This window comes from Hippocampus zosterae, chromosome 7, assembly GCF_025434085.1.
Source record: "Hippocampus zosterae strain Florida chromosome 7, ASM2543408v3, whole genome shotgun sequence".
In the NCBI taxonomy this organism is placed as follows: Eukaryota; Metazoa; Chordata; class Actinopteri; order Syngnathiformes; family Syngnathidae; genus Hippocampus; species Hippocampus zosterae.
Genome location: NC_067457.1, coordinates 26,107,657 through 26,124,980, shown reverse-complemented (window position 1 = coordinate 26,124,980; position 17,324 = coordinate 26,107,657). Strand labels below are relative to the sequence as shown.

The window sequence follows — 17,324 nt, the reverse complement described above, 5'->3', positions numbered from 1 at the left end:
ATACACCACAAAGACGGAGGGAGTGTCAAATTAGGATTTAAAGAGAAGATTTTGGGCACCGTTTGCGTACTGTTGTCCAGATTTTGAAGACGATAACAAAGCACCCAGGCCAGTGCCGGACACCCCCCAGTCCTCCCTAAAAAATCTCCAACATGCTGCGCATTCCCACAATTCTCAACATCTGGCTTTCATTAAACTTTTTTCTTTTTGCCAGACGTTTTGTTTACGAGCACATGTGGTCTCCTGGCGTTGGGGGTTGGAGGGGGGGATCAATAGCAAAGGCTGGCGATCGGCAAATTAATGACCTTTTTTTTTTTTTTACAAGGGGCCATAAAGATAGAGAGCAAATAGGACACCTGGCAAGCAAAGGTGGAAGGTTTCCGTCCACATCGTCGTCTCGGAGCAATTTCATTCCCGATTCAGGTCAGAAAAGAAGAATGTGAAGTCAGCGTTTGGGAAATGACGCAAGGTGTTGTTTGTTTGCAAGCTGATGTGGCGGGACCAAACGTACGGGCCTCTGCGTCATCGTTTCCCGACAACTCGAGCGTTTGGTTCACTCAGCACGATAACACGCCGACGCGCGCGGTTGGACTTTGGCTGGCTTCGGCCAAGTGGCGCTCGGAGCAACAAGGGTCAAGGGTCACAACAACGTTTTGTCAGCGCCGCCGCGCGTCCAATGGCGTTCGGACGTCCGTCATCTCGTCCAATCGCAATCGGGAGCCGCACCGCTGCCCCCCTCGCGCCTCGAGCGAGGGGCTATAAGAAGGATTCCGAGCCGGCAAGGAGCCACCATCAACCGGTCCGGATCTTCCCGTGCTCCAGGTGCGCTCGCTCGTCATCCGCGTTGATCTCATCGGTCGGCGAGTATTGTCACACCGTGATTCCGACGGCTTCCTCTCTTGTGCTAAATTCAAAAGGCGGTTAAAAATTGCGCAGATGAATGTCAATGTGACGAGTGTCGCGCGGAGGACGACGAATCCCAGCGGGGTTGCGGCGCTTTGACCCAAAAGCAATTTTGTTTCTTCTCCAGGTCTTCACCCAATCGTCAAGCATGAAAGTCCTCGTCGCCGCCTTCGTCGTGATCGCGCTGGCTCAAGGTAGTTTCGGCCCAAGCAAAAAATCAAATCAAATCAAAAGGCAGCCACTAAAAGGTGCCGGCTTGACGCAGGGAGCCTCGCCGCGGACGCCGGCGAGCTGGAAATGATCGGCCAGAAATTCGAGGAGATCAAGAACAAAATGACGGAGGAGCTGAGCAAGTTGATCAACACTCAGGAGTTTGGCAGCCAGGCTCAGTGAGTACGAGGCAAAGGTGGGCATTTGAAGCGCCGCTGACGTCCCTCGCGTATGTCGTGTGGTGTGGCAGGGCCTTCCTGGAGCAGCAGAGGAGCCAGTTTGAGCCCATCATGAGCAAGGTCCAGGAGCAGATGAAGGCGGCCGCCGCCGGCATGCAGGAGCAGCTGGAGCCCATGAGCAGCAACTTGCAGGCGCAGCTGCAGCCCGCGCTGGTCAAGTTCCAGGAGCAGATGGAGGCCATCCTCAGGCAGGTGACCGAGCAGGCCAAGGCCCTCAGCAACTGACGTCTTTCGGTACCTTTGGCGAAGGGAGAACTCGCTCCCCCAAGCTAACTGAGGAAGTGCAATAAAAAAGCTTCCAACAAACACAGCCGCGTGGGCCCTCCTTCAATGTGTCCGTGAATACAAAAGGACGCTCGGTTAAAAAAAAAACAAAATCAGCAAAAGGGTCCTTCACACCGGCTGCCTTCTTTCAAAGGATGAAAATAAAAATAAAAATAAACCCCTTCGTGCGTTTGTCCGCTTTGAGCCTTCGGCTCCCTTCGACTGACGCAGACGTTTGTGCAACAAGTCCATTTGGTTTTCACCCAAAAACAAAGCGTGAAGGAAAATAGTCAAATAGACTCCTCCCCTTTTTGTTTTTGCCCAAAGAAAAATTGAATGCGGTGTCCATTTGTGGGAGTGTAAAAGCCTCCGCGCTTGGTGGGGGGGCGCTTGGTCATTTCAACATGTCACCAATTCAAACAAATAAAATGCTACGAGAACATTTAGTCAATAGGCAGAGAAAAAAAACATTGACAAGGCCATAGAAATGTTTTTCCATTTCCGTCATGTCATTTGGCCAATGACACTTTCATTTTCTTTTCATTTCATATTTGATGCTTTGTTTGCCGCTGCGCCGTTGCCATTTTTGGCGTTGGACGTTCCCATTTGTCCTCACGGGCCGGCCGTGTTTTCTAGCGACTCGGGTGCGTGGGACCGGGGCCCCTCGACGGCCGTCGGCGCGTGGCGACTCGAGCGCGCTCTCGTTCCCATGAGAAAAATCACAAAATGGATGAAGAGAAAAAAAAAAGCCTTCTGCGCCGGATCCTTTTCCACATGGTGCGTGCGTGTCGCCTACGGAGGCCGTCTTGCGGTCGTCGCTTCAGTAAGCCTTCTGGGACGACGACTCCTTGGCCTGATGAGCCCGAAGGACGGCCACGGCCTCGTCCACCTGCGAGGACCCACAAGCCGCTGGGTGTTTGGACGCCCGTGCCAGCCCCCCGAGCGATTCGCCGGTGCTCGGTCTCCTCTCTGTAGCGGTCTGCTTTTTCAGGGGGGGGGGGGTGTCGCGCGGCGTCTCACCTTGGACGTGAGCGACTCGGGCGACTCCAGCATGTGGAGCAGCTCCGAGTTGTCCATCTCCAGCAACATGCCGGTGATCTTCCCCGCCAGGTGTTGATGCGTGCTGCGGATGAGCGGGAACAAACACTCGCCTGGAAGGGAAAGACGGCACGGCCATTTGCAAAGAGGGGCCGCGGGCCCGATGGGCGTGGCTTCTCCCACATGGGTAAGCGACGCGGCGCGCGGACTCACCCAACATCTGCTTCTGCTCCAGCGGGGGGGCGGAAGCCAACACGGAGGCCGTGAGGGGCTTGGGGGCGTGGCCGGCAGGCTGCGGAGGGAAAAAGCAACGGCGGATGTAGATTTTGAAGTGCTTTACGTCTTTCAAGACCCATCGAAATGGACCCCCCCTAAAAAAAGAACCTTAATTTCCAAACAAATCTTCAATTTGACGTTGCCAAGAGGAAGCATTTTTGGGGGCCAAAATTGGAAGTGTCGCTGTTGACGCGCACGGGCGTCTTGACCAAGGGCGTCTTTTACCTGCACGTGCGGCAGGGGGTCCGAAGGGCCGCCGGTCGCCGCCCCGTACTTGTAGCGAGGAATGGCGCAGACGGAGGAGAGCGGGGACTCGGCTCGGGGGCTCACACTCCGGGACGCTGCAAGGACAGACATTTGAGACCGGCCGGCACTTTTCGGACCGCGCCGTCGACGAGGACTGACCGGCGCGCCGGGCGGAGATCGCACGGGGTCCATGGGAGGCGGGGGGCCCCGAAGCCAAAGCGGGGGGGCTTGGCGCCGAGCCGGCCAGGTTCCAGTAGTCTAGGCGAGAAGGCGTGGCAGGGTGAAAGGCCAAACGTGCATGGGAGGGAGGTTTCATTGGAAGCGCCACCCCCCCCCCCACCCCACCCGGGTGGAGTCACGTGACTCATCTCTGAATGGCTCGGCTTAAATTTCGCAAAGACTGAAATACGTCCGTTCTTACCTGCCAGGGCCCAGGGGGGCTCGGGACACAGCTGCGGAAAGTAGGCGGCGTTGCGCTCCTGCGCCTGAGGGACGGGAGCTATGAAGTAAGCCGGCGGCGGCCGGTAGGTGTCGACGAGCCGCTGGGGCGGGGGCCCGGCGTCGCCGACGCGTCGGATGTACTGGCGCGTCAGGTAGGCCCGGCGCTCCTCCTTCCTCTGGGCCGGCGCCACGTACAGCGGCTTGCCGGCCACCACGCGGCCGTTCATCTCCGCCGCCGCCTCGCCCGCCTCCTCCGGAGACGAGAAGCAGACGAAGCCGAAGCCTCTGCTGCGCCCGCCCTGCGTCATCACCTGCGCAACACACGGCAGCCGCGGTCGGCGAGCCGGGCCGAGCGGGCCGGGCGCCCCCCAAAAAGCCCCGCGGCCGTACCTTGGCGCTGGTGATCACGCCCGAGGGCGAAAACTCTTTCCGCAGCCGCTCGTCGTCGATGCCGTCGTCGAGATTCTTCACGTACAAGTTGACGCCCTGCGGGGCCAGACGGGCTTTTATCCGAACAGTCGGCAAAAGCCGCAACGCCAGGCGAGGCCTTTGGGATGGTCCCGCCCTCCGTTCCCACCTGGTAACGCGGGACGCCGCCCGGCTTCATCCGCTCAAACTTGCGCCGGAGCTCGGCCCGCCGCTCCGCCTTCTTTTGGGCGCGGCCCACGTAGATGTTCCTGCCGCCCAATTCCTTGCCGTTCATTTCGTCCACCGCCTGGGGAAGCCCGAGGCGGCCGTGAGGCCTCGGCCAGAAAAAAGGAAGGCCGATGAACGCTCAGCGGCGCTTGACCTTCTGGGCGTCCTCATGCCTGGCGAAGCTGACGAAGCCGAAGCCTCGGCAGGAGCCGCGCTCGTCCGTCATCACGCGGGCGCTGGTGGTGGTCCCTGGGCGCCGCGGGAGAGTGGGCTATGGGGGCGGGGCTCGGGCCGGGCCGCGGCCCCGCCGGCGCGTGACTGACCGTACGTCCCGAAGACGTCCCTCAGCGCCTGGTCGTCCACGCCGTCGCCAAAGTTCTTCACGTAGACGTTGGTGAACTCCTTGGCTCGGACCGCCAGCTCGGCCTGCCGCTCCTTGCGCGATTTGAAGTGACCCACAAATCTGTTGGGATGCAATTGGAGGCGCGGCGCTAGCGAGCTTTGGCCACAAAAGGGCAAAAAAGTGGCTCGCTCGAGGGACGTACATTTTGCGCTCCTTGATGAGCTTGCCGTTCATCTCGGCGATGGCTCTGTCGGCCGCCTCCCGGGTCTCAAAGTGCACGAAGCCGTAGCCTTTGGAGCCGTTGTCGTCGCGCGCCACCTGCCGGGCGACGGTCCACGCCTGCCTTTAAAGGGCGCGGTCCAGCCAAGCCGCGGCGCCGTTCCTCGCCTCCTTACCTTGCCGGACAAGATGTTGCCGAAGAAGGAGAAAATATCGTACAGGACGTTGTTGTCGATGGAGCGGTCCAAGTTCTTGATGAAGACGTTGCCCACGCCGCTCTTCCTCAGCGAAGGGTCCCGCTGCCACCACATGATGCGCATGGGCTGACCCTTGATCAGGTCAAAGTTCATCGTGTCCAGCGCGTGTTCGGCTGTGGGGAGAACAAAAAAATAGAAATGGGCTGGATGCGAAAAATGCGGACGCTGTTCTTTGTTCATCGGTTTCGCGCTCATGGAGCCCACGGAGCTCGCTTGGATGGGGACGTTTTGGGTCAAAGGCCACGCCGGACGAGACTCAAACCCGTGGCTAGGCGATGATCGCGATTTACCGTCCGCTAGCTGCCGGAAGTTGACGCAGGCGTATCCCAGCGAGCGGCCGGTCATCATGTCGCGACACACGCGGATGGACAAAATGATCCCCACTCGGCTCAGTCGTTCATAAAGGACGGCTTCCGTCACGTCCGCGTGCAAGTCGCCGACGTACAGCGCCGCCATGGTGGGCCGCCGACAACCACGGAGCCTTTTTTTTAGGGGCCGGGAGCCAAAACGGGTCCGTTTCCCACCGGGGTTCGCAGAAAAGAATTCATGGGGGTCTCCTCAAATGGATGGAGTCAAATGCCGGATTTCCGACGGGGCTCGAGCATCCCCCCCCCCTCCCCCGACCTCCGAGCTCGCGCCGTCCCCGTTTTCTACGGGCCCCTCCGATTCGCGCTGGCGGATGAAAGCGCCCGCCGGCGTTTTGTATCTTTTGGATTCCGTGACTCCGAGTTGCCGAGGCTCGCCCGATCGTCAGAGAAATGAAAAAAAAAATCACCTCGCCGCGGATCGAGGCGGCCGCCGCTTTATTGCGACGTGAAAAAAGTAACGGAGCGATGTGCGTGACGGCGGCCCGGGCGTCATCCGACGTGGTCCCGCGCGTTTGTCCAACTCGGCTGACGAATTGACGGAGCTGCTAACAGCGGTGGCAATGTTTGGGACGCGCGCCAATGACGAAGGCAATACGGGACGACCGGACTGTACAGTGGTGCTCACTTGCGCAACATTTAGTCATCGGCACGGTCTTCTGAGTACTTTACTTTTGTCTTCATTTCAAGCGCACGCTTCACAACTTGTTCAACAACTTGAAAGTGTTCTTCACAGCAGCCGGAGCAGGTGAGGTCCAGAAATTCGGAACAGGCAACAGGGACTTTTGATACGTGTTCGTCTCCCTTTCAAAAGTGGCGGGCCGTGCATTTCAACCGTAGGCCTTCAGTGACGTCACACACATGAACACAACATCGGCTCGTCTGGCAGCACTTCATGTCAGGAGCGTTTAAAACCATCAAGTATGCATTCGCAATTAAGAGCAGGAAACTACATTGACAGATATTGTCAAAAAAGCAAATAACTGACGATGTTGAGCAGCTGAGAGTGAACGAACTTTAGTGCACGAGTGCAATGCGCCATTAGAAATTGCAGGTGAGCTGATTCATTTGATACATTTTTGAGTGTTTGTCATTTTATTTGGTGACCATTAATACTAACGAAATAAAATAACAAGAAGAAATGTAAAACAAAATTCATTGACTCACCAACGTCGTGCCTGTTCACTGAGCTGCAGACCTACGCGAGTGTCCCCAAACGTTTTGAAACGCGCCGTCGCTTGTAAGTGGCCAGCCGTGCTCTGATGTCTCCTTAAGGAAAAAAAAAAACCCCCAAACAAACTTTTTCTTTCAGTGCGCTTGCCTCTAAAAGTCAGCTAAGGTGAACTCCAGCTCACCAGTGACTCCTAATGGGGACAAAGACTTGAGGAGGCAAAAAAAAAAATGGAGATCACGTGAACACAAAAGATGCAGAACAGGCGTGAAGCACGACAATTGGATTTAATGTTTTAATTGGTCTCACACGAAAGCGCATAACCTACTTCAAGATTGCCACCTGCAACATGTTTCAATTCCTGCATCCCATCTTCTTGTTTGACCCACCATGATTAGAAGAAACCAGCACTAATTTGTGTCTACTCAACGGTCCAAAACGCTGCTTCCTACAGTTACTTTGCGAATCAGCATCACCTTTGACTTCTGATTAAAGACTGTGAAATCCAAAGTAAAAAAAAAAAAAACAAGTGCCAGTTTCAAAACACACCGACCTCTCACCTCATACGACGAGAAACACATACATTCCTGGGGTTAAAGGGGGAATAAAATACACACAAAAAATGTCATACAAAATAAACACCTGAATAGAAAAAGTAGCAAAACAAAGTTACAGTATCAGGCCGTTTTTTTTTTGTTTGTTTTAATCAAGTTGTTCACTTTTACGCAAAGTATGCAGGATATGAACTGAAGACAAGTCAGCGTGATGAAACTCATCGCAGCCCAAAAAAATTAAAAACAAACCCAAAAAACAAAGAGACAGACGAAATAACGAAGAAAAAGTCCATTCACACCAAGAACCTTAGCAGGCAGGTATGCTGTTGAAGCGCACCGAGATCCACCGAGCCACTGTGACGCACGTACCATCTGTAAAACGTAATTGCCGCTTACAGGAAAGCGGCAAACGTTCACCAGTCTAAGCACTAACTTTATCAGAAACCAGGATCTATTTTTTCTGTGCGTGCGTTTGTGTAAACTGGACAAGAATCGGACACGGGTGACGATTTTGATTCAGTAGATGCGTTTCAAGGTGGTATTGTGGACCCAAGTGTCACAATAGTTCAAGTAAAAACACACAAAGTATCAAAATAAAGTTTGAGGTTTGATTTTTGCCCTGTAACAGCGGCAGCTTACTACCACAAATGACCGTCTAATTTCGGGGGGGAAAAAAAAAATAAATTACAATGGGACTAAACTATACCAGAAAAAAATTTACCATCCATTTTTTTTGACACCGAGTAATATCCGATTCAATTTTTTTTTTTTAAATCAGTGGAGGCGTTCTTCCAATGAACGAACATACTGTACTTTACACACCGCGAGTAGAGCGTAAACATACATATGCGCATGTATGAGCACATGCACAACCACGCAGACAACTTGGGCTGGTGAGAGGTAATTAAAAAAATGGGGGGGGGGGGGGTATTTTTCTTTTTTTTTCCCATCTTGCGGAGGACTTCAGTTCTTGACCTCCTCAGCCGGTGCCTCCGTCTCATCACCTTCTGCCTGGGCGTCGGACATCCACAGCTGCCATGAAAAAAAAAAAAAACGGGTCACACGAGTGCTGGGTCGGGGTCAAAGGCAGCCGCGCATGCCAGACAACCGGCGAAATGGGACTGCTCCCAGCCACTCCCTCAAAAGTCTTACGACTCGATGGGTATGCTGCCGAGCAATGACATGCAGTCATGACGACTCGTCTACAGATGTGACTTTTTAAAAAATAAAAACAAGGCCGATTGTTTTTGTTGCACTCGCTGAATGAACTCACCGTGAGATTGTCGCGGAGCAGCTGCATGATCAAGGTGCTGTCTTTGTACGATTCGCTGTTCAGCGACTCCAGCTTGGAGATGGCCTCGTCAAAGGCCTGGAAAGCAAATCAGCCGGCGTGTTTACAGAGGACCCTTCATGAAAAAAGCCAACATCAAAACCCAAAATGCCAAGCGCGCGTCACCCGACGCACAAGAGGGAGCGTCTTACTTTTTTGGCCAGGTTGCAGGCCTCGGTGGGCGAGTTGACAATCTCGTAGTAGAAGACGGAGAAGTTGAGCGCCAGGCCCAGGCGGATGGGATGAGTGGGCTCCATGTCTTTGTAGCTGATGTCCAAGGCCGCCTGGTACGAATCTTTGGAGCTCGTGATGATTTCTGTCGGCAGAGTGCGGGGCCAGTCACAAACGGCCCGCTCGGGCTCGGCAAAGCCATTGCGCCGGCTTTTGAACGTCACGAGGAGGGCCGCTTACGTCGGCCTTTTCACGGTATTGACAATCAAATGGGTCACGAGCAGTAGACGTTCTTCAGGAAAAGGACACGCATGGCTTAAATGGAGCCATTCAGACATCGCGTGCAAACGACACGACCGTAGTCGCGCAACGGGACGTTGAGCGGGGGAGGCCAATTTTCACGATAAGAAAATATGCGGCCGCGCAGCTTTGCGGCAAGCATTCGTTTGAATCGTTTTCAGAGGAAGGGCAAAGCGCACGCGTACGGGCTCCTTCATCTCAACGTCAAAGGTGACGGCGCAAATGTTGGAAGGTTTGGCTCGCCGGGCTCGGGCCTCTGTACTCACTCTCCTTCTCATCTCCGGTGGCAACCTCCGCCAGGTAGCGATAGTAGTCGCCCTTCATCTTCAGGTAGAAGACCTTACTGTCGGCAACACTTGCTTTGGGAATCAGGTGGTTTTCCAGCAGACCCTGCGGGACACAACAGCGTTTGGCTGCCACTTCACACACCCTGGAGGTTCACACACTTTGGCGTCAGCGTGCGCGTTAAAATAGACCCGGCGCAACGTGGACAAGCAGCCATTTGATGCAAATCCCCCATCCAGGACTGCTTGGGTGGCCCGCGGGTTTTTTTTTCCAAGTAAGAAAACACCACATCATTCTCCTCCCATTCCGGTAAAAGTAAAAACCTCGAGAATGTACTAAAACTGCACCTTTACTGCTCATGAGCTCAAGTGGCCCTTCTGATAACTTGCTTCAAATGTGATTGATTAAAAAATCAACAAGCCCCAAAGAAATACTCAGTGGACATTGATTTGCCAACATTGTGAACTGACTGCTAAATGCTAAATTAGCCAAGTCCTTCCTCTGTGTCACTTCCAGAACTTTCTCTTTTTTGGAAGCATCAGGACAGCCACAACACATCCAATCCTTGCCAATGCGCCCACATCCGCGGTCGGAGCCCCGAACGGCCACAAGGCAGCGCGAGTGCGCATACCTTCAAGTACACAACCCAGGCGCTATATTTAGCGGCCTCGCCGTTTTCACCGAGGGTGTCCTCGTGGAAACAGACGACGCGTTAATAAGAGAGTTCAACAATTTGGAACTCCAGCTCGGCTTTGGGCTCCGTCACTCCCTCGGCCGCGTGCCAAACTCTTGTAACGCGAGGGTTTGGTCGACACAGAGTGTCCGCCGACAACGTCGCCGCAAACTTCAGGCAGAATTCATTCGAAAAACAATTCGAGAGCCCTAAAATCAAAGCCCAAGTTGTTTCAATGGTGTCACGTCCGTTTTAGTTACAACACATTTTTAAATCAAAGATGCAAATAAACTTGCATAGTTTAAGGTTTTGTTCTTCTCATGCGCAGATTCCAAACGTGCGCTCCCTTTTTGACCCGAGGGCATCGGCTGATCACGAAAATTTGTACTACAATCGTCATTTAAGAATGTTCGGTTGGCCAACAGGTGGAATGTTGAGGTCATGGGTCAAATCTGCATTGCGCTGACTTTTAAGGGTCAAACTTCAAAATGAAAACAAAATCTCAAGTTGTTGTTTTTTTAAAATCAGCATCACAAATACGCACTGAACAAATGAAGCCCTCTCGTATTCAAATTTCCCAACAACCCCTTCCTCGTTTGCTTCTTGGTCCCGGAGTACCGTGCCCTCCTAAGCACGCCGGAGAACTTTACCAGAACTTCTGTGCAGATGTCGTGGAGCTCCTTCTCGATGGTCATCCTGTACTCTTTGGCCTGGTTGGCCTTGTTGCCGTCCTCCAACTTCTGCTCCATGCTGGACACCACCCTCCACGAGGACCTGCGGGCGCCCACCACGTTCTTGTAGGCGACCGAGAGCAGGTTGCGCTCCTCGTTGCTCAGCTCGGCCGAGCACTCCTCCGTCACGGCCTTCATGTCCGCCGCCATGTCGTCGTAGCGCTCGGCCTGCTCGGCCAGTTTGGCTTTCTGGACCAGGATCTCCCTGTCTGCCATGGTTCCTACGCGGGCTGCGGAAAGAGTGGGGTGGCGAGCAAAGGAAGGATAAAGGAGGGGGTGGGGGCGGCAGGGAGAAAACAAAGGAGACAGAGATTAGGGAGACGGGAGAGAGTGTCGGGGAGGAGGGGGAGGGGCGGCTGATGCGAACCCACAACGGCGATCCCCCTTCTTGACTTTTAAAACACAAACTGGGCATGAAAGAAAGCAATCTTGCTTGGCTAGCGCACGAGATGATCACTTTTGGAACGATTGCACCCAACGGCAGGCAAATTCCTTTCATGGTCAATCTTGAGCAGTTTGCTCCCTCGGTAGAAGGTGAACTTAATTGCAAAAAGTTGACATTTGAGCACAGAGTCTGCCCCGACCCCACAGAAAGCAAGGTGGGCAACTGCTCACGATGATGCAGAGAAAGGCCCAGATCAAGAAGGCGCAAAGTCGATACAGGAAGATCGCAGTTGAGATTCCAGCCCAAAACCTCAAACACATGACCGTGTCTCCTCGTCAGGCCTTTTCACACATCATGAGCCCATGCAAGGGGCTGAGAATGCAAGGCCGCGTCTTGTCACGGTGTGACGCACCCTTACGGTGGAAAATCGAGTGCAGCGTCACAGTGATGCTTGAAGGAGCATCCAATAGAAGAGGGCCCGCCCGTCAGAGTCATTTCAGAGGACTAACAACAAGAGAGCAACCAGTAAGAAAAGCCTGCCTGATACTTCCTGGGAGGCTGCTACGCAGGCACATCCGAATGAATATAGCCGAGCCGGCGGTTGCCCTTGCGCGCTGCCCCGCGGCAAACGCAGAGAAAACCAAATGCGGCGCGCAAAGCCCTCGGCCGCAACCCTGTCCGAGGACCGTCGTTTGCATTGCCGCATTTGAAAATATGCAATGGTTCCGTTTCTTTTTCGGCGCAACGTTATGAGGAGGTCAACAATCGGCGTATGATCTACCACAAGCCAAGCCAAATATAGTTCCTCTCACGTCTTAGAACCATCAAGTTGGATCACTCCGACTTGACAGCGACCGCTTCGTTTCTATTATCCTTGGCTTTGGTGGCATTTTATGGTGTTACATGAAGGTCAGCAGCCCAAAAAAATGCATGAATTTAAAAAGGAAAACGGGAATAGGTTTGAATAGCCAAGGATGCGTTAATCGGAAAAAATGGTGGACTGAAAAAAATTCGGCGATTTACCGTCTTACAATCAGCGCAAACGTGAAATCACATTTAAACCCGGTCGGTTCGATTGCTTGAATCCTGAATTTAGAACAGCTTCGGGGATGGTTAAGTGACAGAAAACAGTGTCCGGTAGCAAGCACAGAGGCGGCGAGGACCTTTCCTCAAAATGGCAGCCGTCATGAGCGCACAGGTAAAAACATGTACCTGACCCAAAACCAAGTCCCGGAGCGTCTGGCCCGCGGTCTTGAACAAAAGCGTCGAAATCGCGTGCCGAGCTCGGAAACGATCGCGTCCAGCGACGTCTTACCGTGAGACTCGAGAAGAACCGTCTTAGAAAAGCAACATTTAGAGTCAAAATGGCACTACGCGCCAGTGAGTCACATCCACCTGCGCCCTTCTGTGGAATGTCGGCTAACCAGCTTTGGCGTCATACACACCTGCACACAAGGAACCGACAAATGATACACACCCAAGCCACCGGGACGAGTATGGAATGCCATCTTCGTACATTTGAAATGGAGGCCAGGGGCCTCTTCTCAAGAGTCATTTGTGCCGGTCACCTCGGAGCCGGAACCGAAAAGGGAGACTAGCTTGCATGGTCGCTAGTGAACGCCCTCACCCCACCACCCCCCTTCCCGGAAAACGAGCCCGAAAAAAAAAGAGACGTAGCTGGATTCAGTCGTTCGTTACGGATGACTCGATAAAGTAGACGCGCGGAGACCTCGTCATTTGCGGATATCAGGAGGGCGACTGGATCCTTCCGTCGCGGTCGCACTAGCCCACCGAACAATGAGCGCGCATCATCGCCGCGGTTCTCCATTCAAGCGAGCCCGCTAGCCCGGAATGCGTTGTTACGACCCCGCCCGGCGTCGACGGAGATGCGACCCCGCTGCCGAGGGGGACTCCCACGCCCACGACTAACCTGTGGACGTCGTTGAAACGGCGCTAGCGTCTTCTTGAGTCCTGATTCCCGGGCCGCACAGCTGACGTTCCCTCGCTCGCTCGCTCGCTAGCTCGCGCTCGTCCACGGGGTTTCCCTCCAATCAAAGCCGCGCAAGCAGGGTCGCGCTGGGACGGCTGACGTCACGGGCCGGTTGCCGCGGCAACTACAGCGAGGAGGGGAAGAATGGCGAGAAACACGTTCAAGAATTTTAGGTGCTGAAACATACTGGACATTTTTTCTGGCACGTTTCCTCCTCGACTTCCTTAATTCCTCGCCTCCATCAATGTTTCAATAGACCTACTTTTTAAATTCTTAGTCACGCATCCTTACGTTCGCTCCTCCGTTGATTAAACCTGTTTTCCTGCCTTCATTCCGTAACTCCTTGCCTGAGACCTTCCTTTCCACTAACCCTCTTCTCTACCTTAAATCCTTTGCCCTTCCTCGTTTCCCCCTCAACCGCTTTTTATTCAGCCCCTTCCTTTGGTTGAAGCTACTTTTCTGTGCCTCCTCCTTTCCTTCCTTACGTCCTTGCTTGCATTGCCGAAACTTGCTTTTCCAGCTTCTTTTTAGCCCTTCTTTTTTTCCACCTCAGATTCCTTCCCTTCTGCCTTTCATCCTTCATTTTCCTTCCATTTCCTCAGAGCCACATTTTATACATTGCAGCCTTTGTCTTAAAACCTACTTTTCTGCCTTCCTTCCTTCACTACCTCCTTGTCATACCTGTTTTTAATACATCCTTCCATTGTTAAACCTGCTTTTCTGCCTTCTTTCCTTGCTTCCTTACCTTATTCCTTTAGCGTCTTTTTTCTTTCCTTCCTGAATTCCTGCCTTCACTCCTGTCAGCCTTCTACATTTCTTCCCTCAGAAAAACAATGACCTAGGTAAAAAGGTTCTGAAGTGACTAATGTGTTAAATGTGGCCCATTCATCAGGTTTTGCCAGTGACGTTTTTTTGGGTGGGGTTTGAAGTCTCTCCAAGTCAGCGGCTGTGGCGACAAAACTTCCCTGAATTGACTTGGGGGGGTTGGGGGGGACCCAACAAAACCAGACAGTGCATTCACAAACGCCGTTCCCACGACAACACGTGAGCTTGAATTCTATGCCGAGCTCGGAATTGTGCCGTTCCCACTGGGGTGTGTCTGAAAATAGATGACCTATAGCTGCTGGAATTCATTCCTTCACCTCATGGAAACGGATCATTTCATTTTGCGCCAGATTTTTTCTACCCATGAATCCGGCCTGCTACCTCAGACTTTTTCAGCGACATATCTGACGGGCATGATTGGGCACGTCGAAGTGAAATCAACATTTCCAAGACATTAGCGAGCAAACACTCAGTGGCTGCCGAGGCGGTCCCAATTTTGTGCCCACGGCAGAGCCGTCCTTCCTTTTTTCGTCAAGGAAACAATCATTTGAAAGAAGAAACCCCGAATATAAGCGTGATATCTGCAACGCCCTCATTTAACTATCCAAGCCATCAGTCCATTTACCACTTGGTTGCATTAGGGTCATGGTTAACCGTAACAGAAATGGATCCATCTTTGAATACCAAAGCCACAAAAAAACAAAAATAACCCCCCCCACCCCCTCAAGTTTTAGTCATTGTCCAGCCGCTTCCTCATTGGCTTAATAGGTTTTAGCGTAGTTTGACTGTGAGCTTGACAACGTGGTTTCAGACAGGAAAGAGGCTTTTCTTTTTCAGTCACGACGGCCGTGTCGCTTGAACTAATTTCCTGTGCATAGGTGGAAAGAAATTCAACAAAGAGGCAGATGTACCACAAAGTAGAATTTAATAAAACACTATTATACATCAGTGATCATACATTCCAGTTCCTGACACTTTCCTGTAAATTAAATCTTTGCTTTTTCTTTTTGTTTGTTTCGTTTAAGTAGCAGCCTGGCCGGTTAGTGACGAGCCAACATTGACAATTAGCATTAGCCAAGTGAAACGAATACAGTGTTAAACAATGACGGGAATGAAGACCCCTCTTTCGACAAGAGTGAATTCATAATAGCAACAGCAATTGTCGTTCGTGATTAGAACTAAATCATGTGCAAGTCCCCAGAGACGAGGTCCAACCCTGGAGCAAGAGTAGCTGTGGGGGGATGGGGGGGGGTTAATCGTCACAAAATTTCTAATGATGGCTCAGCATGACAATCATTCCACGCGCACGACACATTAGGAAGTCTTCATTTGCCGGGCGGGAGCAGGAAATCAAACCTTCAGGTTCGTTGACTGTAACTTCCCATTTGGCGACATCACTCTTAATGATGAAAAATAAAAAAAGGACCGAGAGTGCAGAGCTGGTATGAGAAGGGCCTCACGGAAGTCATCGTCCAAGTGATTGGGCAGGGCAAAGAATGGCAGAGATGTGTTTTTGTGTTGTTGGTGGTGGTGGTTGTTGTTTTTTATGCCTCCACACCTTCCAATTCAGGGGGCAGAGGGGATTTGGGATGCTTGCTCTCAAAGTGCTGCTTGAAGGTTTTGGGGTCAGGCATCTGAGACTGTGGCGAGAAACATGGCAAGACCATATTAGCGGGAACCACCAATTACAGCACATTGAGACGTTGATTAAAAATAGGACTGTCGCATGTGTTTTCAGCAGTTACTGAACGCATTTAAAACCAAATCTCGGGAAATACACTTAACAGGGAATTTTCACGGTAAAATGTGTCTTTGCTACATCCAAGACTATTTGAACTATGCAAACACTTTGCAGGTCCTTTGTGAAAAGTACCATACAAATACAATCGAGCTGTGATCGAAATGTATTGTCGTACGTCGGTTATGATTGTTCTGCATTGCATTATTGAAAATGGGAAACTCACCCGGCACACGGCACAGGTGAAGACGAGGGCTGCCTTGGCCGCCGTCTTCTGATCGTGCCCTTTAGCCTTCTTCATCTCGGCCTGCTTCTTGGCATTCTTCTGCTGTGACTGGATCTTCTGATGTCCGCGGGCCATGGTGATCAAATCTAGCGTGAAATAAATACAGGGATTCTTATGAAACCAGTGAAAAAAGTCTTCACTATAAATCGTTTCTTAGGTTAGCAACAATGAACAATAAACTGCTATTATGGTGGGTGATTGAAGGGCAAATTAAAGTAAACCAGTTTTGTGAAATAACCAACAAATAAGTTTTCAGGTTTTTAAGTAACTCGAGTGTTTCGTTTGCCGACTTTTAAAATTGTCTATAGGAGTTAATGCGAGTCATTAGCAAGTACAGTGGCATCGTGACATCATAATCAAAATGACTCAGGCGATTAATGCATTTGGCGAACGCTATGTGGCCAGTGATTGGGCTGGAAACCAGTCTTGGGTGTGCCCCACTTCTCTTGCCAAAGGTCATGTACGGTACAGACTTGACACTAAACTGTCCAAAGGTGTGAATCTTAGTGAAAATGTGCCGTCGCTAGTTTTACTAGACTATTTACCTACTTGTGTGAAGTTTTACCTCATGAGCAGCAGTTGACCTACTCGAAGTTGCCCTACGAGGGAAGACAAAAAGCATACTACCACATGGCCCTTAATGTTGATACTGTATTAAGCATGGCGGGGGGATGGAGGGGGGGCTTCATACAATCGAACGTTTACTCTTGTTAAAGAGGCAGACTGACATGGTTTAAACGTTTCCAACAAAAACATTCTCAATGGTATGAAGCCCGGTTGCTCCTTCTATAAAACAGTCAGGAATGGATTCAGTCTTACACACAATTAAAAGACGTAACCAAGCTTGTCTGACATGACAGAAATATAATTAATGCATAGTTTTATGACATTTACGAGAGTTAAAAATCATTCAGTTCCCTTGCATTTTTTGTCCCCGTTTTTAGCGACGCGTTTATGGGAGTAAGGGGAAATTAGTTCATCTCGAATTAGGGTTATGCTAACACAAATTGACGGTCAAACGTTGCGTGTTCTTAAAAGAATACGCGAACGGGCTCAGGCACGAGACAAACTACCTTAAAATATTATCCACATGGGCTCGAAAACGTTTAAATTTTGACAATTGGGTAAAACGGGACATTTGTTGAAACGTGCATTAGCATTCCAGCTAGCAATACTGCCCTCCAGCCTCCATTCGGGAACTCGGTGGGCATTTCATCACCGCTAGTAAGGCAGCCTAGCACCCTAACGCTACACTATTTTGTCTCTTATTGTAATGTTGAGTCAACATACCTTGTGAAAATTGTATGCAAATAAGTAAGTGTCGTTCCCACGGAGCCTCAACGAAAACGTGACAGCTGCTAAAATCCCACTGACAAGATGACGTCGCTGGTAGATTCAAAGACTGCCGTAAACACGGCCGCCGCTGATGCAAACATACACAATTTAAC

The 17,324-nt window shown here is 51.6% G+C and overlaps 4 protein-coding genes across 8 annotated transcripts; 1 reads left to right on the top strand and 3 right to left on the bottom strand.

The window, feature by feature from the left end:
* The first annotated feature begins 629 nt into the window (after positions 1-629).
* On the top strand, positions 630-1,601 carry afp4 (antifreeze protein type IV). Its single transcript, XM_052070254.1, has 4 exons — positions 630-822; positions 1,031-1,097; positions 1,169-1,292; positions 1,364-1,601. The coding sequence occupies exons 2-4, from the start codon at positions 1,052-1,054 to the stop codon at positions 1,575-1,577; spliced, it is 384 nt and encodes a 127-aa protein (XP_051926214.1). The 5' UTR covers positions 630-822; positions 1,031-1,051; the 3' UTR covers positions 1,578-1,601.
* An 829-nt stretch (positions 1,602-2,430) lies between these two features.
* LOC127603664 (polyadenylate-binding protein 1-like) lies at positions 2,431-5,662 on the bottom strand. The gene is made up of 13 exons (XM_052070152.1): positions 5,363-5,662; positions 4,992-5,185; positions 4,799-4,914; positions 4,577-4,716; positions 4,408-4,502; positions 4,195-4,332; positions 4,008-4,103; positions 3,598-3,928; positions 3,336-3,434; positions 3,156-3,271; positions 2,868-2,946; positions 2,637-2,767; positions 2,431-2,505 (listed from the first exon to the last, which is right to left on the bottom strand). Exons 1-13 carry the CDS (start codon positions 5,526-5,528, stop codon positions 2,437-2,439), a joined length of 1,770 nt encoding a protein of 589 aa, XP_051926112.1. The 5' UTR covers positions 5,529-5,662; the 3' UTR covers positions 2,431-2,436.
* A 1,227-nt stretch (positions 5,663-6,889) lies between these two features.
* On the bottom strand, positions 6,890-13,142 carry LOC127603696 (14-3-3 protein zeta/delta-like). 4 transcript variants are annotated; one of them, XM_052070221.1, is made up of 6 exons: positions 12,968-13,142; positions 10,572-10,882; positions 9,230-9,353; positions 8,645-8,808; positions 8,436-8,531; positions 6,890-8,194 (listed from the first exon to the last, which is right to left on the bottom strand). In XM_052070221.1, the coding sequence occupies exons 2-6, from the start codon at positions 10,866-10,868 to the stop codon at positions 8,126-8,128; spliced, it is 750 nt and encodes a 249-aa protein (XP_051926181.1). In that variant the 5' UTR covers positions 10,869-10,882; positions 12,968-13,142; the 3' UTR covers positions 6,890-8,125. The 4 variants fall into 4 exon arrangements, 3 of the variants coding, with proteins under 3 accessions (XP_051926181.1, XP_051926180.1, XP_051926182.1); XM_052070220.1 differs by lacking the exon at positions 12,968-13,142 and adding an exon at positions 12,515-12,666; XM_052070222.1 differs by lacking the exon at positions 12,968-13,142 and adding an exon at positions 12,353-12,496.
* A 1,618-nt stretch (positions 13,143-14,760) lies between these two features.
* Positions 14,761-17,324, bottom strand: znf706 (zinc finger protein 706). Of its 2 annotated transcripts, XM_052070253.1 has the most exons (4): positions 17,167-17,291; positions 16,442-16,475; positions 15,817-15,962; positions 14,761-15,492 (listed from the first exon to the last, which is right to left on the bottom strand). In XM_052070253.1, the coding sequence occupies exons 3-4, from the start codon at positions 15,949-15,951 to the stop codon at positions 15,397-15,399; spliced, it is 231 nt and encodes a 76-aa protein (XP_051926213.1). In that variant the 5' UTR covers positions 15,952-15,962; positions 16,442-16,475; positions 17,167-17,291; the 3' UTR covers positions 14,761-15,396. The 2 variants fall into 2 exon arrangements, with proteins under 2 accessions (XP_051926213.1, XP_051926212.1); XM_052070252.1 differs by lacking the exon at positions 16,442-16,475 and having other exon boundaries at positions 17,167-17,324.